Raw genomic sequence first — 20,430 nt, forward strand, 5'->3', positions numbered from 1 at the left:
CAGGGCATGTATTTGCGGCAGAGTACTGGTCATTGAAAATGACTAAGAAATTCATTGTTGATTGTTTCTGCGTCTGCATTGAGCCCACACTCGGTATATTCTCAACATTCATTCAAGCACACCTCTCCCAAGCGACAAGTTTTCACACTTAGGACTTTTAAGTCGAACGTCATGATTGCGTGGGCTAATGGCGGCGGTGATGGAACATTCGGCCACTCGCCGAAGGGCCCCGGGTTCGATTACGATTGCAACTTATGGAAACAACCAGTTGAACCCTAACTATGACTTTCACGGCACCAGAACCTGTGGGGTACTGGAAGGGCACGGAGAAAAAAACCGGTCTTCCTACCCTGAATATACGAATTCCTCACGCAATTGGGTTTCTTAGTCGGTTCTAAGTCCAAGCCAAACCTCTCAACCAGCCTTTAGGCCGAAGACAGGATTTTTCACCCAATGAAACGATAATTGCGGAATTTAACAAACGGTCGCGATATTCAAATAAAACAAATATGTTTTCTAAACGGTCTAATCCGAAGGACCACTCAATTAGTCAAAAGAGGATTAGAATTAACTCCACAATAATCACCACAATGTGAGAAATTGGACAAATGGGTACACTCGTCATTCCCCATGTTCGTCCTCGCCTCCTTTGCCTGGCATTCGAATATGAGACGAGTGAATTGGGATGGCGGTGTCTAGGTGCATTAACCAGAGTTGAAATTTAATTGAAACGTGATGAAGAAGAATGTGAATGAGTTGGTGCTGCTATTACTGCGAGATTAATATGGCACACGCCCGATAGATCGAGAGTTAGATAGATAGATAGTGCGAGAAAATTACTGCGCCCCACGTTCACTCGAAAACGAACGTTTTATTTTTTCTCTAATGAATTACTAATCTAGGTAAACCACAAAATATCTACTACTCTTATAAATGATTAAGAAGAAATCCAAAACATTATCACATCGAAGCCCACAAATATTCTTACAAAAGGAATTGCAGCATGGGCATGAAATGAGCCTAAAATATAAACAACAAAAGGTTGATTGGCTATCACATTCCAAACTAATTGTAAAAATTTCCGCTTCCAAATGAACAGGAAGCTAAGATTATTAACTGGAAGATTCTGCAGTTGTTTTCCCGATTTAGGCAAGTTCCCCCGGGGCATGAAGAGAAATGTTCCTACTACACAGAATGTATATTTTGAAGCGAACTTGGCAAATGCCACCCACCAGTGGAGCCACAGGCGATTCCGGAACTTCAAGACTAGCACCAACGTTGTATTATGAATTATGCTCTAGTATTTCCCACAGTCCTCGCATAAAGGCGGGTGGCATAATAAATTCGTTCTTTTCCGCACAAAAAATCACCTTTATTTTCAAACTTTCACGACATCCAGGGCACTTGAAATTTTAACGTCACAGAATATTCAAAATATTCCCGCTACTTGTTGCCCCAATGAATGTTTAATATTGTTTGTGCAACGATAATGACCACGAAACGCACAAGCCAAGACACGCATCGTGCTGCGTTCTTCAAGCGTCCCAACCAATATCGATAAAATTTCATGCAACTTCCTTCAACGAAGAGTCAAAGGCCAACGCGGTTACTCATACCATATGCATACAACTTCGCTAAAATCGCTTTGGGTCGAGATGATGAGGCCGGTGTATACGGTGGGGCTGAGGCGACGGCTATGTGCATAAGTGAAACTGCTTGGGGCAACCAAATTAAGGTCACCATTTAACTTGTATCTCGAAAACCCAATAAAACCGACCGTAGAGAGCAGATGGCCAACTGAGTTAAAGAGATGCGAGTCTTTCTATGATTTCCAGTAATCAAATTCAAGTAAAAATTTACACAGAATCCATAGACGGCAATCTTATCATTCCAGAGGAAAGTGATTTTTCCCCGAATTGAAATGCGTAAAACACAACACGATTTCAAATTGAATGTTTCGATGTGAATCACTATCGACCTGAACTTCTGAAGTGATCACCAAAAATGTTTTCATCTGTGCTGCTGCTTCGAGCGACATTCCCTAGTCGCCGAGCCTCACGGCTAGGGGTAAAGCTGGACGTGATGAGCCCGGGTCAGGAAAAATGTAACAAAAAAAACAAATAGCTCGCGCTCAGCCTGGCCCGTCGTTTTTCATTCAAAATAACGAACGGCCCCACGTCACTAAAGCTTGATCCTCCGCCAAAATGACAAATACGTGCATTTAAAAGCCGACAGAACATTTAGGTACCAAATAACATACACCATATTAAAACCAATTATAAGACCGCATAACGATAACTTACGAGATATTAATAAAAAAAGTAGAAAAAACTACACATTTCACAAGAATGAATGCGATAACGACTGTCTCAAAATGAAAATCAGGGTTCAACTTTCTTCAATTGAGCTCCTAAGGTATGGAATGTTTCAGGAAAAACCAGCCCCATCGTATGCATAATTTTAATGCACTCGCATGTGACTGACTAATCAAGTTCAACCAAATTTTATTTCTTGGTCAAATAATGGAATGACGCACTCAAAAAGGTTATTTGCGTATTTAAGGCTATGGCTTCTGAACATTTGTTTCTAAAGATTGAAAAGCAGAAAAAAAAATCTTTCATATGGACAGAGTTGGGAGCCTGATTCAAAATAAATAACTACTCACTTTACCACATTTTCAACCGCCTTAAAACATTTGCCAAGTGCAATAAACTACAATTTCTAGGCAGATTATTGATAATATAAGATTAAATATACACTAGCATAAGTTAACACTAGGATGTAATCACACAAAATATTTAAAATTTATGTTGGGTTTATTAACATTGAAATTAAGTGGAGAAAATATTTCCACAGCATATAAATATAATTAAACGACAATCAAGTAGGAACAACTTTCTAGACGTAAAAGCAAAAAAATTACATCAATGAATACCGGGGAAAATAACTACTTATTTGCGAAATATAGCTTTAATCCATTGTGTGCTAATATTCAGAGATGGCTTCCCAACACCTATTTGTTTTATCTCAGAAATCCATAGCATACATTTTGGATCTTTACTTCACATATCCACAGGTGTGACTATAATTAAAACTTCATTTCATAAAACTGCTAGGTAATGAAAAGTTCCCCCCCGGTCACATATTAATAATCAACAACATATGCTACGTATTAGCAGACCTACATGTCATTGAATGAAAATTCCTATAATGAAATTAAAACGGACACAACACAGAAAAACGAACATCAAAAGCTGAAGTATATTCAAATTCAGATGGAGCTAAACCGAATGTTACCAAAAACAAATTAGCTCGTGCGTAAATATGGGGATCTAATTAACGCCAGTGAAAAATCCTAAATGAGCATCTTAGGTTAAAATTAGAAACCATAGAGACGCTGAGGACATGGTGTAAACGCTTAAATAGCTTAAGTCTAAACGATGAAGGATACAAATGAGCCCCTTTTGTAAGTGTAAGCATTAATTATGTTGGGCGTATGCTTTGTAAGAGATAATGGCTTCAGTACGATTGTCCACGTCTCCTCGTAGCCCAAGTATTCTGTATACTTAAAAGAAAGACCTCTGCGATTACTTCGGTAAATATTTGAGCAGAACAACATATGAACGTTGACCCCATAAGCTATCAAAGAAATCCGGAATGGCAAACTGGAAAAACGCCCGACCTGTTGACATTACTATGACGATACCACCGAAAAATAATAAAGTACTGATGCAAATTAAAACAATGATTAAAAATCAGATTCACAAGATTATTCTATTACCAGCACACAACTACTAATGCAAATCCTCATAAATGGGTAAGAGAGACAGCCATTCAATATCGCGTGTCAAGTATACGTTGCTAAGAATCTAAACAAAATCACTGAAATGACCTCCGAGCCGGCGACCTTAAGGAAACCATCTTATGTTGTGCAAAACTGGTAACATTATGATAGGTTACGTCCCACATACGCCAATGATAAACTTTAGAACAAGAGCAAAATGACTTTAATAACATTAAAAATGCCATAATTGTAAATCGCACAACTTATATTCCACCATAACTTAAGTGAAACAAAATTTAAACGATATAAGGTCACATAAACTAAATTCTGGGATAACTTTTGTGCCTTTCGAAAAAGATTGGTTAATATAATGACGCATCGATTTCTTTCCTATAACTCGCCAAATCACTTGCATCCACCAAATATATACAAAGTACTTCTTATTTATGAATTAACACACCGCATAGAGGCATTATTTAAAAAACCAAGCCAATATATGAAAAACACTGCACAAATGTTTCTGAGATTGCAAGCCCTACCCAAGAGTAATTCGTAAGAGCTAGACTCAACTACACAGAGCATTAAACACTATTCAAATAATAATATGAAGGCAACTTACCACAATATCCCTACACATTGAATACGGATTGAACGGGAGTAGCCGCAAATCTGCGAAATAAAGATAATTACTCCGACGTCTCAATCGGAACAGAGCACCTCTGACAACTGAGACAAAATGGCCGAGGAGGAAATGACGTTCAGATATGTTTTTTCCTATAAGTAATCTCATTGGTCCATAATATCAATAAAAAAAACAATTATGTTTCGTCTGCTAAGGAAGTTAAAGATGTGATTCATAGATAATAGCAAGATATATTATTTTAACGTCAAGTAAATTAAAACTTCTCGATATAAATTACCTATTTCATTATTCAGATCAATTTATATATTTTCTGAGCGCCAAAACTACTTTGAAACACGAAGTGCAGGTTTTCTGCCTGTTGATTGTACCATTGAAAGTTATTGTTGAACACTCAATTTGTTCATGTAGTAAATATATTTGAACGGAATGCATTATGATACGCAAGATTCAATACGCTCAATATAAAAATGCGCCCTAAAAGCATACATTTGTGTAATTATGGAATCATTGCACGCGCATTGAATTCCAATCATTTCACTGGGTGTTATGGAAAAAACTGCAATCTGCTTGCTCTCAGTGCCTAGATGTCATTGAAACATTTTTGATCCGTACAAGATGATGGCTTACCCCCCATGTGATTGTATGGTGTTATCAAACTGAGGACACTGCATTTCTTCAATTTGAATAAGGCCATCACACTTCTTGGGCCTGGCACAGTGGACATTGCTCCCTTGCATTACTTTTGATATAACTTAAGCAAAAGGACGGGGAAAAATTGTCACTGATATAACCTTTAACTTGTGTTCAAGTGCCTGCTTCAATTGTCAATGTATAACTAAAAACGTTATTTGGCTCATGGATTTTATTCTATATATACCAACCCAGATGCATATCAACAGAAATATGTGCTTAGGGAGCTCACTGTAAACAATTAAGAGACTTTGTGTGTGTTTTAAGAGGTTATCCCAAGTGGAGTATAGCCTTTTACTCGAGTAAAAGTGGACTCACATAGGCGACTCAACTCGGATTCGTTTCTTCTAACATTATAAATACATATTTTAGAATATCAATTTGGTGAGAAAATTTACCAAATTACCACAGTTGTGCAGCAAAATTGCTAAAATGTCTGCCTGTGGGGTATAGCTATTGGGACAGAAAACAATTTCTAGACAAAAGGCTTATCAATAAAATGTCACAAACCAATTTAAATTGGCCGAAGAAGTAGCTCCCGCTTGAACCTTGATGAAATGAAGATAAAATTGGGCCTCAAATATTTTCCTTTCATCCATCCGTAATACAAGCCCCTACATGCAGCAAACATCTCATCTGTAGCTACCTTATCTTAAATGAATAGCTGCAAACCTATGCTTGACCTTTTCCCTAAGATTAAATTAAAAACATGACATTACTAGCAAACCAAAACATTCAATTTAATTTCCCTGGTGCTGTTATCAGTGTGAGTGATTGGTTATCTGTCCCAAAAAAACTGACCCAGTTACCTAGTTCCTTCGCAATTCACCAGTTATCACCTAAGACGCTATAAATCACCTTATGCAATCTGTATATGGACACAAACTCAATGAAACAATCTAGATGGTAACAGTGCTTGCTGATTAATCCAAAGTTCAGTGACTTATTTCTGCCTTGGGTATAATGTTGTGCATCACTAACTAGGTATCCTTGAGTTATCCTTAGAGGCATGCCGAAAAAATTGCATCATCGTCAAGCAAATATACAATAAAGATCAGAAAGGAGAAAAAAAATCCAGTTCAATAATGGTACATCAGGATAAGTATTCCTGGGTATTACCAATAAAACTATTACTAAATATGAGTGCATCGCAATTATATCCAAATTCCTTGATACAGTTCAACATGCTGCTTATGATGTTGCAGCACTGAATTTGTTCATAAATACTTCTGGTAGGATGAGTAAAATACAGAAAATATATCCGTGGTAGACTCTTTATCATTTCTCCGAGGTGCATAATATCAGAAGAAAATATTTGGTTTTTGGCCCTTCTTTATACAGTTAGAAAAAATTTTTAAAAATCAATAAAATTGCATAATGCATGTTGTATTGATATTTGAGGGAATATATATTGAAATTCAAAGGTCTCCAAAATCAGTTTTGCATCTACTCAACCATCTTTAAGATATTATGTTACATATACATGCTGGAAACCAGTCACATTCACATTTAATCAAGAAAACTTCTGAATGATGGAAAGTGCAACATTACCAAGGATGCAAGCAAATGCAAAAACCCAAAATATAAATCTAATAATCAATTTTAAAACTGATTCCAAAGCTTCCAAGTCAAATCGTATTTTATTTATTTATATGGATCATGGCTCTGTTCACAAAATGAGAAATATATGTGGTACGAGGTATGTCAATCAAAGTCAAAGTAGTTCACATAATCACGCTCATTAGATAGATAAATTACTGCTAGGCCATTGGTGTATCTTCGAGTGTCAGGAGGATTGAATATAGTTTGAGTATTCCATTTATCCCAAAATATATTTGCCCTTGAGTCAAATATAATTCAAGGAATAAAAAACAAGCATAATTTAATCTTGTAATTCACAATGGAAATTAATAAGGAGCAAGAAAAATTAAATAGCTTATTGAATAAACATACATGTTTTGAAAGGAGTTTTAGTGAAAGATTAAACTTCAAATGGACTGTTCTCAGTAAAGCAGAGCCACTTAATTTTTTACAGGTAATATGGTGAATTAAAATTGGTTAGCTGAGAGATTCAGTTAACTAATTATGCATGAAGTGAGTGTAAAAAATACACATTTTGATTGGCTTGAAGAAACTAAAAAATTTCCTGGGAAATACTCTGAAATATAAGCGGTAATTCTCAAGGTCTTTCACTTTCTCAGCTCTGTACCTAATGTCCTTCAATGGAGTGTCATTGTATGTTTTGAAATTAAAAATTATATTGCTCCTGCTACTATAAACCCTGGGAAAATGATGTTATTTGAAGAAACCACCATTAAAATCATACAGCTGTGCTCAATGAAACTTCAATGATACCACTAGGTTCAATCAGCATATGCTAGTACCCTAAATGTTTTCAACACATTTGGTGAGTCACTAGTTAAAAAATCACTGATTTTTCATAGTTTATCCCAAAATATAAAAATTAAGTCCCTTAAACTAAAGGCATGTTCACAATAATCACCAATATTGATTGAGTAAAAATATTTTAATGGTCAGAATTCTTTCTACTAGCCATAAATACAGTCTTGTAAGGTCTTGAAAACCTCCTCTTATATCACCACATTCAAATCAAATGTGTGAGAAGAATGCAACATGACCAGTAGTCTATCACACCCAAGAGATAATGCATATCTTATCAAATGCTTGTTCAGTTAAATTCAAAAACTAATTCATGGAAAATAAATAACTATGAAACTTCAGTGGGTTGCCGTAGTTCTGGGCTAGAGTGTTAGACTACTGAGCGGAGGGCCCAGGTTTGATTCCCAGGCAAGCCTCTCTGGGTGGCTGCAGCTCCACCCAAGCTAAAGTGATTATTCGGGTACCAAATCTTCCTGGGAAACCATACCCGGCACAGGGAAAGGAACTGGCCCCCCTACCCTGATGTGTGAATTTCACACGCCGTATAGGGCTTAGTACTGGGTGAACTCTATCATCACCTACCAAACCAACCTTAGGGTTGAATACTGTGTTTATGGTTTTTTTTATGAAACTTCAATTCAATACAAAGAAAACTTATCCTAAAAATGTGAAAAAAACCATTGGGTTGTTGCTCTAAAAATGTGATTTTTAATTGATCATGAATTACTGCCATGCGGTTATGCTCACTAGATGCCAGGAAACAGTCTCTCCCCAAAATTGGAAGAAGTGGAATGGCAGAATATACTGTAGACATTGACATATATTTAAAGGAATTCCATTGGTGTGTGGAGAGGGAAATTCTCTCGGTGTTCTTAAGTCGGTTTCCAGGATATGAGTTTGAGTAGCAAACCATACGGTAAGACTCCATTTTTTGGTATATGTCAATAAAAACACAAACAACAGAGTTCCTTATTTTAAGAAAAGTCTTTTTTTATTGATATTATGCCAAGTAACAATCCTAATGCATTTTACAAATATCCTGTGCATTGCAATTCATATCACTTAAAATTTTGCATTAGTACCTGCCAACAATATTGTATATATAAATATTGATAAGGAGGAATTCATAAAGGCAGATTAAAGTTTACACAAGCATGAATTCCATTTATACATAAATACAACTAAGAACTCTTTACGAATGACTAACTAACAATAAGTTCAGTGATGCAACTAGCATTTCTTAGGCTGGAGTGTAAATGTGGAAAACTGAGCCCAAAATGTTATATGACCGTTCTGATAGGCCATAAACATTGGGTCTCCATGGCATTAGTGCGGTGACGTAGTGCGATTCCCTGTCACCCAAAGAACACAGACTGATTTTACAAGCCCAGCAGCAGTTTTGAACCCCAGGGTGCTTGCTAAATTGACATTATTTACAATCAACTTCCCATCCTTTCTCCATCCTCACTACGCCCCTGCATTAAGGTGCATGGCACACCAATTGTTACAACACTGATTGTGGTACATGAGATCAATTGAGTTTTTAATGGCAGACCAGAAGCACTTTTAAAATAAAGCTTGAATGATATATTTTTCAACCCTTTTCAAATTAGGTGTATTGCAGCCAATAAAAAATGTCATTACATAGCCAATAGTGCCAGTGTTAACAGTGTTGAATAACATCCACTTATATTTTAAAATAATTTCAATGCACATAGTAAATGTCCTATGTAGATATGTCAACTATGTTAGTTCTATTCATTAAATTTTTATTCCTGGGCTTTATCAGTCTTTCCTTTGTCAAAAATTGACTAGAAGAGGATTCAGTTTTACCTGTGTTTTAAGTTAACCTCAAATTAAGTCTAGAGCCAATTATTAATGGCAGCTCATTTTCATTAAATGGCTGGAAAATGTCAATTTGATACATCAATTGTAATTGAAAAAAGGAAATTTGTAATATATTGCTGAAACATTTTCAGAGTACAGGGTTAAAAAAAAAACCTTATATCATTAACTTGAACAAATATTAATACATTCTGAAACACAGTCATTACAGCTTGCATGAAAACGCTACCTAATTATAACAATAAAAGATGATGCAACAACTAATCCAAGATCATTTTTGTGTCTTTAAATATGAGAACTTCCTAGAAAATGTTGTTCACACTGTTTATTCTAATACAAGAGTACAGAAATTTCTTTTCATCTTAAAATATATGTATCTATCGTGAATAATTAATGTTCACCGATTATTATTGCATAATTTTTTTAACCGTAAGGTGCTGCACTAAAAATGCTGCAAAATACCTCATTTAAACATTGACACACTACAAAATAATGTTTGTGCAAAAGATATGACTATTATGCATTTCGAAAAATCACAATTTATGATATTGACTAAACACTGCATAGTCCTTAACCTTGTCATGCCATAAAACAATTTGTAAAAAGGTGTTCCATCGGACAAATAACAGAACGAAATAGTAGAGTAATTGGGCAATAAAGACTGTATGCACACAACTTACAAACTGAAATGCACACTAGATATCTGAATCTTTTTCAGATCATGATTGTCAAAGGGGTGCATTCATGATCAACTTTAATAAATCTATCAATTTTATTTTAAAACAAATTAGTTTCCGTACTCAGTTAGAAATCATAACTTACAATAAGTCGTAAAATTTTCTGTTGCATTATATTTATATCCAAATTTCAGCAAATCTTGGATTAAATAAGTCAAAAATCATACAACTGTGATATTGTTTTTTTTTGTTAAAATAAAAGTCTTATAATACTGCACTTGGTCCCTATCTTCAGTATTAACTCACACTTTTCCAAGATTTCAACTTTTTGCCCATAGAGTATTTTACAATTACTCCAAACAGCTTTATCTCCAAAAGAATACCATAATAATTGCTTTTTCTCAATGCTTGATATAAAACTCTTGATATCTAATTTTGAGATGAAAACAAAATGACATGGTGTATGCTGTTTTGTAAACAATTAATTAGTTTTCTTCCTCAGGGAGGTTTTAACCATTTCAGTGGAATATATAGAGTTCTCAAATATTTTACAATTTTTTCTGAGTTTATTCATTTACAAGGAAAAATAAAAGTAATATTTTTGCCATATAACAACAGGCTAATAAGTTAGCCAACAATTCTTCAGTAACGTATTAAAAATATATTCTTAATTTTATGATCACTTCCTCTTCCTATCACTTCTGGAGGTGATGAAAATGCTTGTGCTGTTGTGCTGCCATCAAAGCATTTGTGATAAGCAACCATGTAGTAATGTGAGCCGACTGGTTGCCACGAAATAATTACAATCTGTGGACTCTTTTCAACACTCAATTGTGTGCAAGTACAGCATGTGCATTCCGATTATAATACATAAAATGTAGGAATTCATGACACAAAATCAGATTTTATGTAAGTATAATACTGTGATTCACGAAGTTACCTTTCTTATAATAACTCCATCCCATATATAAAATCAAACACTTGACAATCACAATCACTCCTAAATAAAGTTTTATTCAAAACCAAAAGATAATAGGTATTTATACCTCATTTATCACTTCAATCGGTAACTTTTGCTTAAAAAGAGAATAATATTCCCTAGCATTATTAAAAATATGTATGTTATGAAAGACAAATGGTGTTAAAGTGCATGTACATGTAAACATACACAAGGATTTTTTTAATCCACATTATCATTAGGGCAACTCGTTCAGAGTGCCCTAGAAATAATGTCTTAAGACAATGAGACAAGGCAGATCCCAATTTAAGCTGGCATTATCAGACCCTTCAAATAATCAAGCTAACATTAAAAACAAATAGTTTCGAATGCTTGTTCTTAGGCCATGTCTCGAGTTAGTATTCTACGGGGCAAGAGAAATCCATATGGTGATAAAATTGAGATCAGCCGCTATATAAGCCAATTGTACAAATGTCATAAATAGGGTGACAGATTATTCTAAATTTTACACATCAGTCAATCTAATGATCATTTCTATTATATTTTCTATTTTTCAGCCACTAAAGTTACCCATCAGATAATCGTCAACTCAGACGAGTGGGGAATTGGCCTCATTGAAAAAAAATTCAATGATGTGCCCGCAAGTATTTACAGGAATTAATAAGGGAAGTACAACCTGCTAGCAATTATTTCTTTTAAATTTCAAGATATGCATCCTCAACAAAATTCTGTCAGCACCAATCCTTTCCAGCACCAGTAATAATGCACTAAGAATAGTGTTTTGTATGATTAACAATCAGTAAATTAACAAATTTAAGACAAAGGTATAAAAATTTACCCCTTTCTGTCACGGTCAATCCTCCATTACAAGCTATTTTATCTGAATAACTGCATTTACCACAGGCAAGGATGGAGTGGCAATTAACACTTCCTGAGTTCATTCATGATTAGAAGGAACAGTAACACCATGGGAAATGGACCATACCCAGTTCGTCATAACTGCAAGATTTGGTTCAAGCAGGGCACTATTCAATCACACAGTTTCACCAAATAATCCTCAAATTTGGCAACTAACAACTATTTCACAGCTTTTTATGCAATTCATTTCTTCCTGACAATGCAATTGCATGGGTGTAAATCTAAGCCAAATTATATTTGGTAATTTACAAACCCAAAGATCAAGTGTCTTGTGTCGTGCAGTGGCTGCATTGAAGGCATTTGACCCAATTATAAAATTGGCAAATAGGAGTTATCCATGGAAGCAACTTTGATCGTGGACGTGTTTGGAAGGGCACAGGCTAAGAAGTCTGGATCGTCTCCGGAGAGAGGACCAACTCTTCTACACCTCAGGGATCAGCATCTAACGGCTCAAGCTCAGCACCCTCTTCTTCCCGGCTCTCATTCCCTTCTTGTATCTCAGCAATATTTTCAGGAGGCGAGGTGAGAGATGAGGTTGGGAGGCAAGGGTCCAAGCTTCCAATCCGTAACGGCAAGGTTGGTACGTGTTCTTCAAAGACTGAAAATCGGCAGTGAACTCATTAATGTTGCCCACAGCCAACCACGTCAGTTAATAATCAACGTTAGAATGTGAATTACAATGTACTGAATCACATTCTCATTTCGATTTCAGCATGCAAACTTGTGCCTAAAGTGAATGCTCAAATGTCATTCACACCAGGCATATACGTTACAGTACATCATCTTAACATGATACATCCTCCTGAAGCATACTATTATTCAGTTGTCAAGGTTTATTTTAAGTAACCATTTGGTTCATGAAAGAGAAAAGTGATCTGGCGAGAAATGAAGCCTAACAATGCTATAGATTTTTAGGAGTTTTTACATCAGAAATAAAAGCATAGAATATTGGGATCTTAATTGCAATTCAATAGGAAAGGAGTTTGTTTTGAACATAAGCCCAGTTTTGAATTTGTTAATGAAAATTTGCCCAACTAGTACCACAATTTTTTGCTCCAACTGACAAGAATCGAGCTCCTTAAAGTACCTCAGGAAAATATCTTTTTGGCCCATCATGGGCCAATAAGGCAATAAAAGCTAACCAGAGTTCTTGCACATAACAAATGAAGATACAGATAGCACTGCAATCAACTAAAGGAAAAGGATGTTGATAGGACGGGTAGAAGAAATTGAGACAAGCAAAGCAGAAAGTGTATCAGGTAGCCAAACACGACACTGCCTCAGAAAAAACTTTGGAAACGGTGGAAATCCTTCATGGTAGAAGCAAACAAACTACCCTTGCAGTTTCCACATGAATATTTATCGTTCATAAACATGGTTTTGTACAAAGGCTACATCTACAGATTATGTAGCCCTGTTATGAATCCACGGTCGTGAACAAAAACAATTTACAAGGAAACTGTAAAGTTAGTTCATTTACTCCTAGCCAAATACATACAAAGGTAGATATTCAAATAATACACTCAGGTTTACATGAGGCCATGGAGCAGCATGAGTGAGAATACAATGAAATTATCACTATAGTGAGATGGTTGAGTGAATAAAGTTCTCAATGAGTCCATTTCATTATCCAGGAAATAGAAATAAGAGTTAAAACAAAACAAAGAATAAATTACAATGAAATAGTTGTTGTTTATTTTGAGAGTTAAAAACACAGTATAAATTTTTGAAGTAGGTTCCCGGGAACAAAAGTGCATCTCATCTAACAATAAATTAGGTAGTTTGAGTCTAAATTTAAATTAAATCTGACCGTTAATTCACTTCATCATGCATTTCAGTCATATATTCAAAAAACATTAGTGTTCAACATTCATTATTGATGATCATTGGAAACAGTGGAGGTGGAGTAGGTGTGTTTATGAATTGCATTAGGTGGTCTCTAAGTCCTGGAGCATTCTAGCAGCAGTCTGAAGATCAAAAGCTTGAGAAGCACTGATATATATTTTTAACACTAAACATTCAGGTGGATACATTTCAAAATTGTATCCACCAAGGCAAGAACAACTCTACAATTAATGAGAGACAAGAAGTAACTTAAAAGTCTTATAAAATATTGCACATGGGAAGCAACATGTCGCAGTTTCAATTCCATAAAAAAAGTCATCTAGTCAAAATATTAATAGATCCTTGATTGAATGAAACACTTACTTTTATCCAGACTTATAATGGATCCAACCAATTCTCCAACAGTAATGGCCCCTGTTTCTTCTAAGTGCCTACGCCTTCGCACCAACCACCAATCAATAAGGAACAGTGCCAAAGCCAACAATTTTATTCCAGCACATATTCCAACATATCTAGGGGCAAAGGAAAACAATGATTCACAATTAGACAAAATGAAAAATAATTTAAGAAACTTTAGATATTTTTAAAAATATTTTAGCACCCTGCAAGCCACACACCCGTTAGGGTGTGTGGCAAAATCTAGAAAAACTACGTCCACTGGAGCATTGCTCCCTCCTGAAATAAGAATATCATGAACAAAAAGCACAAGTTCTGTCGTGCAGGATCCACCCTTTTGGAAACAGTGCTGATTTCTCATCAAAAACTCCTGACTATCAAGGTGTCTCGCCATCAAACTAGCAACTATACATTCCATGATCTTGCATGAAATGGATGCGAAGGAAATAGGTCTGTTATCACTCGGCACCTCCTTGTCACCGTTTTTAAATGCTGGTGTTATGTCAGTTGTTTTCAAATCTCTGGGAACCTTGTGACCTGCTTGTGACTTCTTAAATATGATTTTATGAACTGCTTCATAACCATCTATATTTTACGGAACAGAACTGTTTCTCCACACGAAATTATGTATTTCATGACCTTGGTGTCATTACAGAGTAATGTCATCAAGTAGGAAATACATGAAGTTCAGCCCTTATAGTGAAGTGGAGTGGGGAAGGTGGGTGTCAAGGGGTAACCGTGGCATATGTGGATATTTAGTTGGTGAATGGTGTTGGAGGAGGAATTTGAGGGTAAAGAAGTTCGGGAAAGGAGAATGGCATGTCACATGGGCCCTCACTTTGAGGTGCAAAGCATTCTTGGTGCCCTTCGATTTTCATTTAGCCTATTGAAAAATATATTTTTTTGCCAGGAATGATAATCTGTAAATGTGACATGGCCTATCATGCAAGGCCTATCCTAGTGAGAGACCTACTTGAGAGAGGCTTACACGTACATTACATACATATTTTTTTGCTTCATAATAAAAAAGAAAATGCAAAAATTACTAAGGAACCTCTTGAGAAGTAAGAATTTGTACATGGCAATGTAGCATAACTGAGGAAATAATATAGGGGAGGACAACAAAGAGAACAGGGGAACAAAAGAAAGAACAGGGAAGAAATATTAAAGGAAATTACAAGAGTATATCAGGAAAGAAAGGTTAAAGGGCATTTAATGGACTAGAGGAGAATGGCTGCTGCAGGTGCCAATAATTGATTGAAATAAAGGTCATGGATCAAGCAATTATAAAATTACATACCAATTGTTGATTGATTTATTGAATTCCATTGCCTCTGTGATGAGGAGTTCAAGAATTTCCAATCAAATAAAGCAGTATAATATCTATATAGACATAACCAACATTCTGTTCACATTGTCTCCCTTAAATGAATTTCAAATTGAAATTCAATATTCACAAACTAAGAATAAGAGTATTATTCGATGTTTCCAGGCTTAAATTGGTGGAAATCCATTATCACTGCAGTAAAAGTACCAAAGCATCTTTTCACTAAATTTTCATTCGGTACAACTAGTTTCGAGTACCTGAGGATGCATCAAGACAGCTTCATTTATTTTCTCATCACAATTGCTATTTTTTGCAATGCCACTCAAGGGTATAAGGTAACCACACCAAAAATTTTGCATGTGTAAATCAATCAGCCCACAGTTTAATCATCATATAATTATTATATAATTACAGCCAGTCTGTTTATTGCCGGTTGTAAATGCAAGTTTTGCATTTGCCATTTTGAGAAATGCGTAAACTTAATATTTTCCACAAAAATAATCCATTTTACCACAATTTGCAATTGTAGAGTCGTTAGCATACCTTTAGGTTGATAACTGTGGTTTTCAGTTGTTAATGCATCGTTAATATGGAAATAATTGTCACACAAACCTAAATCTGAACTGCTCGATGTCATACAGTAGACAGCGCCCTCCTTTCTCTCCACACGTGCTCTTCCAGAGAATGCATGTGGAATCAATTAAATTGCCAAATAGAATTGGTGCTGGGATGTACCCAAAAAGGCGAAAGATCACAAACTGCATTCCCAAAGCAAACGATCTTTCTTCTTCGCTCACAGACCTGAGAAGGAAAAATCGATTCATTATTATATGTAATTGTATTCTGAAATGGCAGAAAAATATAATTTTATGAATTGATTAAATTCATCTACCATTTTAATTGTTTGAATTGATTAAATTGTATCACATATATTTACATCACATTTTGTATGATGAGCTCAGAGAAGCTTTTTTTAAGAAGTAAAACAGTTTTCTATTGCAAGATGATGAATATTCTATCGATAAAATGACTTCAAATACACAGCAAGTAAAAATGCATATTTTTTCCGCATTCCCATGTATGGCAGGCTATATTCCAGCCTGATTTTGGCTGATGGCATCCATATGAACAAGGCAGGCCTGAATCCAGCTGGCAATCAACCTGGTCATATGATCTGGGTCCCATTTCTCAGAGATAAAAATTAGTTTACAAATTTTTGTAGTCAGCGAATATGGAGTTTGCTGATGGAAAGAAATGATGCAGTACTTATTACTTTTCTACATTATTAAGTATGTTCATTTGAAAGTTCTACATTAAAATTATGGCTGTTTTCAGAGGACTTGAGAATCAACTTGTGTGCAACCTTGAGAAACAGAGCACTGAATAAATGGCAAAGAATGAAATTCTTGTTCCATTCCAGCTAACAAGCTTTTTGTGAATGCTGTGACAGAGCTGAATTAGGAAACTGGGAAACAATCCTGAGTTCATAAAAAAGGCTCAGCTGCAATCTGGCCCAGCTCCATTTGTCACACTGGAAACGACCAGCTGTATTCCAGCTTACACAGTGGAAAAGGCAAGATAGATTCGAACCAAAATCCAACCAATACAGCTCTCTTGGATTGAAGCATTTTAGGAATTTTTCTTTCATGACTTGCTGACAATGTCCTCCCTGAACCAAATACTTCAAATAATCAGGCAAGCACTGAAGATACTTATTTGAAAAAATAATTTATTAACAAACACTTGAGTATATTTTGATTCAATAGGCAGTTACAAATAAATCTCTGGGCCATGAGAAAATGGCAAAAAAATCTGCAAAGTTATCACATGGACAAACAGAATCCAAAAGTGCTTAAGAGCAAAACTTATGAATGGGATAGTGAAAATCTTTACAAAACTTATGTGACATCCAGGTGCCCGTCTCCTTCTCATCTAAAGGAAGGAATCACCTATCCAAGAGCCTGGTTCAGGTCACGTGGTGTTGACACTAGGTGGGATTCCTGGTCAGTATGAGGGACGTGAAAGCATTGACTCCAAGGTAGCGTAACGTTCCAGTTGGTCACAAGAGGACTGAAGATTGTGGCACTGCTTTCTATATTATATTTTATACAACAATATTTGTGCCCTTTTGCAATATTTCAAGCAGCCATTGTGCTGGGTTTTTCCTATGTCAGTTTATACATAAGTGGTGTAGGGATGCACCAAAATGCTGCCAATAGGCCATATGTATAAATTGATATAATTTTCATATCCTCATTAACATATTTCAAATACATCTCGGAAAAGTGAGTTAATGGCTTAGTCAGAGAGGCTTAAGGGGATATTGCAAATTTGAAACAGTACTGAACATGAAAGAGAGGGAATAAGTTGGGGAGAGGAAGACTCAGGGTGTCAGTGCAACGGGTACTAGAGCCACGAGAATCCTCGATTTGCAGACAGTTGTCCTTTTATCTCTCTAGCATCTCAGATGGGATCCTCACGAAATAGACTCAGCTTCAGAACTAGATCGAGTGCAATGTAGAGCTGCTAGGTTTGTGAAAAGTTGTTATAAACAAGGTAGCAGTGTCACCACACTATTGGAAGAATTAGGATGGGAGCCACCAGTTGACCTAGACTCAAAGGTCGAATTTACAGCGTACGTTTGAGGCAAGTTACTTATCTGAGTATGTTACGGACATATTACAGGCCCCAACTTACTATGGTAGATGAGATCACCAACATAAAATCAGGAAGATTTATTGTAGAATGGATAGATTGAAAATGTCATTTTTTCCTCATTGATTAGACACCAAGATATGATTGCAGGCAAAAAGGGGATAGTTAAGTAATGGTAATTTATACATTTTGTAGATATCCTGTGTGCATTTCAAATAGACCCATTTTTATAACATTGTTCCCTAGTGATATGAATATATCCTTTTTTAAATGATCATTTAGTTGAATATTTTTGCATATAAGTGTACTTGCTTGTAGTACTTTCACTTGAATAACTTAGCTCGGGTGCATAATCAAACTGATGTCTGTGTAGTGGTGTAGTAATTGTGCATGCATAGCTTGTGACCAAACACCCCCAACCCTAGTGGGGGTTTGCAGGGTATTATGTAGATATAGAGTAAAAAATTCAAAATTATAATTTGGTACATTAAGTCAAGTTTCAAGGATTCAGTGAATTTGAAATTCACTCTAGTTTCACACAAGATATCTCACATATTCTGCTGTTGTAGGCACAAGCTATAACATTCAAATAGGGTCTGTGAATTAGATATAAGCAAACATAAACGCTAGTACCTACAAATTAGTAGTAAGAGAAGGTATGAAGAGTATTGCATAAAACGATCTCATCTCATTATAAGTACTAAAAAGTTCAATAAACACCCTATATCTAAACTGATTTTTTTGGAACCAGACCAAGTTGCAAGTAAGGGAATGAGAATAATCACAAGTTGAGGTAATCAAACTGTCTTTTTCTATATGAATTTACTGTGGCTGTCCAGCATTAATTCCTATCTGTGATTGGGTTTTGAAGTTCAAATGAATTTTTGGAATATGATATGAGTCTTTATTCTTACTTCGTTGGTAAAAATAAAAATTATAGCATTAAAAAAATATAACCATCATACCATAGATGAAGAGGAGCCTTATCATGGAATATGAAATTTCCAAGGAGAGAGAATAGAGAGAGAGGGAGAGGGCTGCCACTGAATTATCTGTTTTTTTCGAAAATATTAACACCCTACTGATTTTCCAATTGCACAAAAACATGAATTAACATCCATGCTACTAGCACATTGATCAATAAATTGCACAAACAACTTCATTTTGCTCAGCAAAATGAAGACATTCACCCATTTGCTTATAGGGGCCAGTTGGAAAAGTTTCCATGGAATAACACAGCTACTAGTGTGCATATTTAGACAACTCAGCATACTATATTCCACCCAGCCCTCTCCTGCAAATTTCCCTCATCCCACAGTCCAAATAGGGATAACTTGGATGCTGGACATGTGCTCAGCTAAGTTTATTTTGATCCCCAAATATCTTACAGGAATTTAAACACTGTCCACCTACTTCTGAATTAGTTAATATGATTTTGGCACAGAAGGAATTCTTTTTCAACAAAGTACACCACAAATCAGATATTAATTCTCTGTTAATTAATATCCCTTGATAAGACTTCTTAATGATTTCTATCTCATTAGTTTCCGCCATACTTTTTATTTCAACGCCAGATTCATGAAGGAGCAACTCATGGATTCCAATTCGTATCCATGGATTCATTAAATGTTACAATATTGTAATTAGGAGCTTCCATAACTTATTCTTCTTACTAAAACAAAATTTTGATTCAATGACTAATATGGGCAATTATATAACGAAGGAAATATTTTGATAATTTAGATTTTTGCATGATGTATTTTTCTGAAAAAGGCATCACATCCTTCAATAAAACGTTGCAAGAGTCTGCCTCTATTTTTATAACTCTAACTTTACAAATGAGAACCATCTCATGGCCTTTGATCTTAATTCATAAAGGGGTCATTTTGACATTGTGGAAGGGTTTGTATATTCCAATGACCCCTAGAGCTAAGCTGGTGGGAGCAATGATAATTTCCCCTCGTAGGGTCACCCATGCCAGATAGATGAATATGTTACAGAAAATAGAAAGTATATTTTAGGGATAGGAGACTTATCCACAACCTATATATGTCTCAAGACTGCTCAGGTATGAGTGAGGGGCAGTGTTACAAAGAGGTGCATGGTAGGGTTATCCATTATTACCGGTGCTGTTTAACGTATATGTGGAGGAAATGATTAAAGAGGCATGGGAAGATGTGGAGATATGAATGAAAGTCCATAGACAATCAATAAAGTCAGTTAGGCTTGCTGTTGACTAAGCTTTAATTTGTCAGTCAGCCGATGTGTTACAAGCATTGACAAGGATTAAGT

The 20,430-nt window shown here is 35.6% G+C and overlaps 1 protein-coding gene across 1 annotated transcript in view; it reads right to left on the reverse strand.

The window, feature by feature from the left end:
- Nucleotides 1–8,508: 8,508 nt before the first annotated feature.
- Nucleotides 8,509–20,430, reverse strand: part of Oatp30B (Organic anion transporting polypeptide 30B) — a 44,453-nt gene continuing 32,531 nt past the window's right edge. The window contains exons 12-14 of the mRNA XM_071585938.1: nt 16,096–16,284; nt 14,124–14,272; nt 8,509–12,513 (exon numbers count right to left, since the gene is read on the reverse strand). Of these exons, the coding sequence (XP_071442039.1) occupies nt 12,344–12,513; nt 14,124–14,272; nt 16,096–16,284 (508 nt within the window). The 3' untranslated portion in view covers nt 8,509–12,343. The remainder of the gene's footprint in view (nt 12,514–14,123; nt 14,273–16,095; nt 16,285–20,430) is intronic.

This window comes from Hetaerina americana, unplaced genomic scaffold, assembly GCF_022747635.1.
Source record: "Hetaerina americana unplaced genomic scaffold, ioHetAmer1.1.p SCAF_2, whole genome shotgun sequence".
NCBI lineage: Eukaryota > Metazoa > Arthropoda > Insecta > Odonata > Calopterygidae > Hetaerina > Hetaerina americana.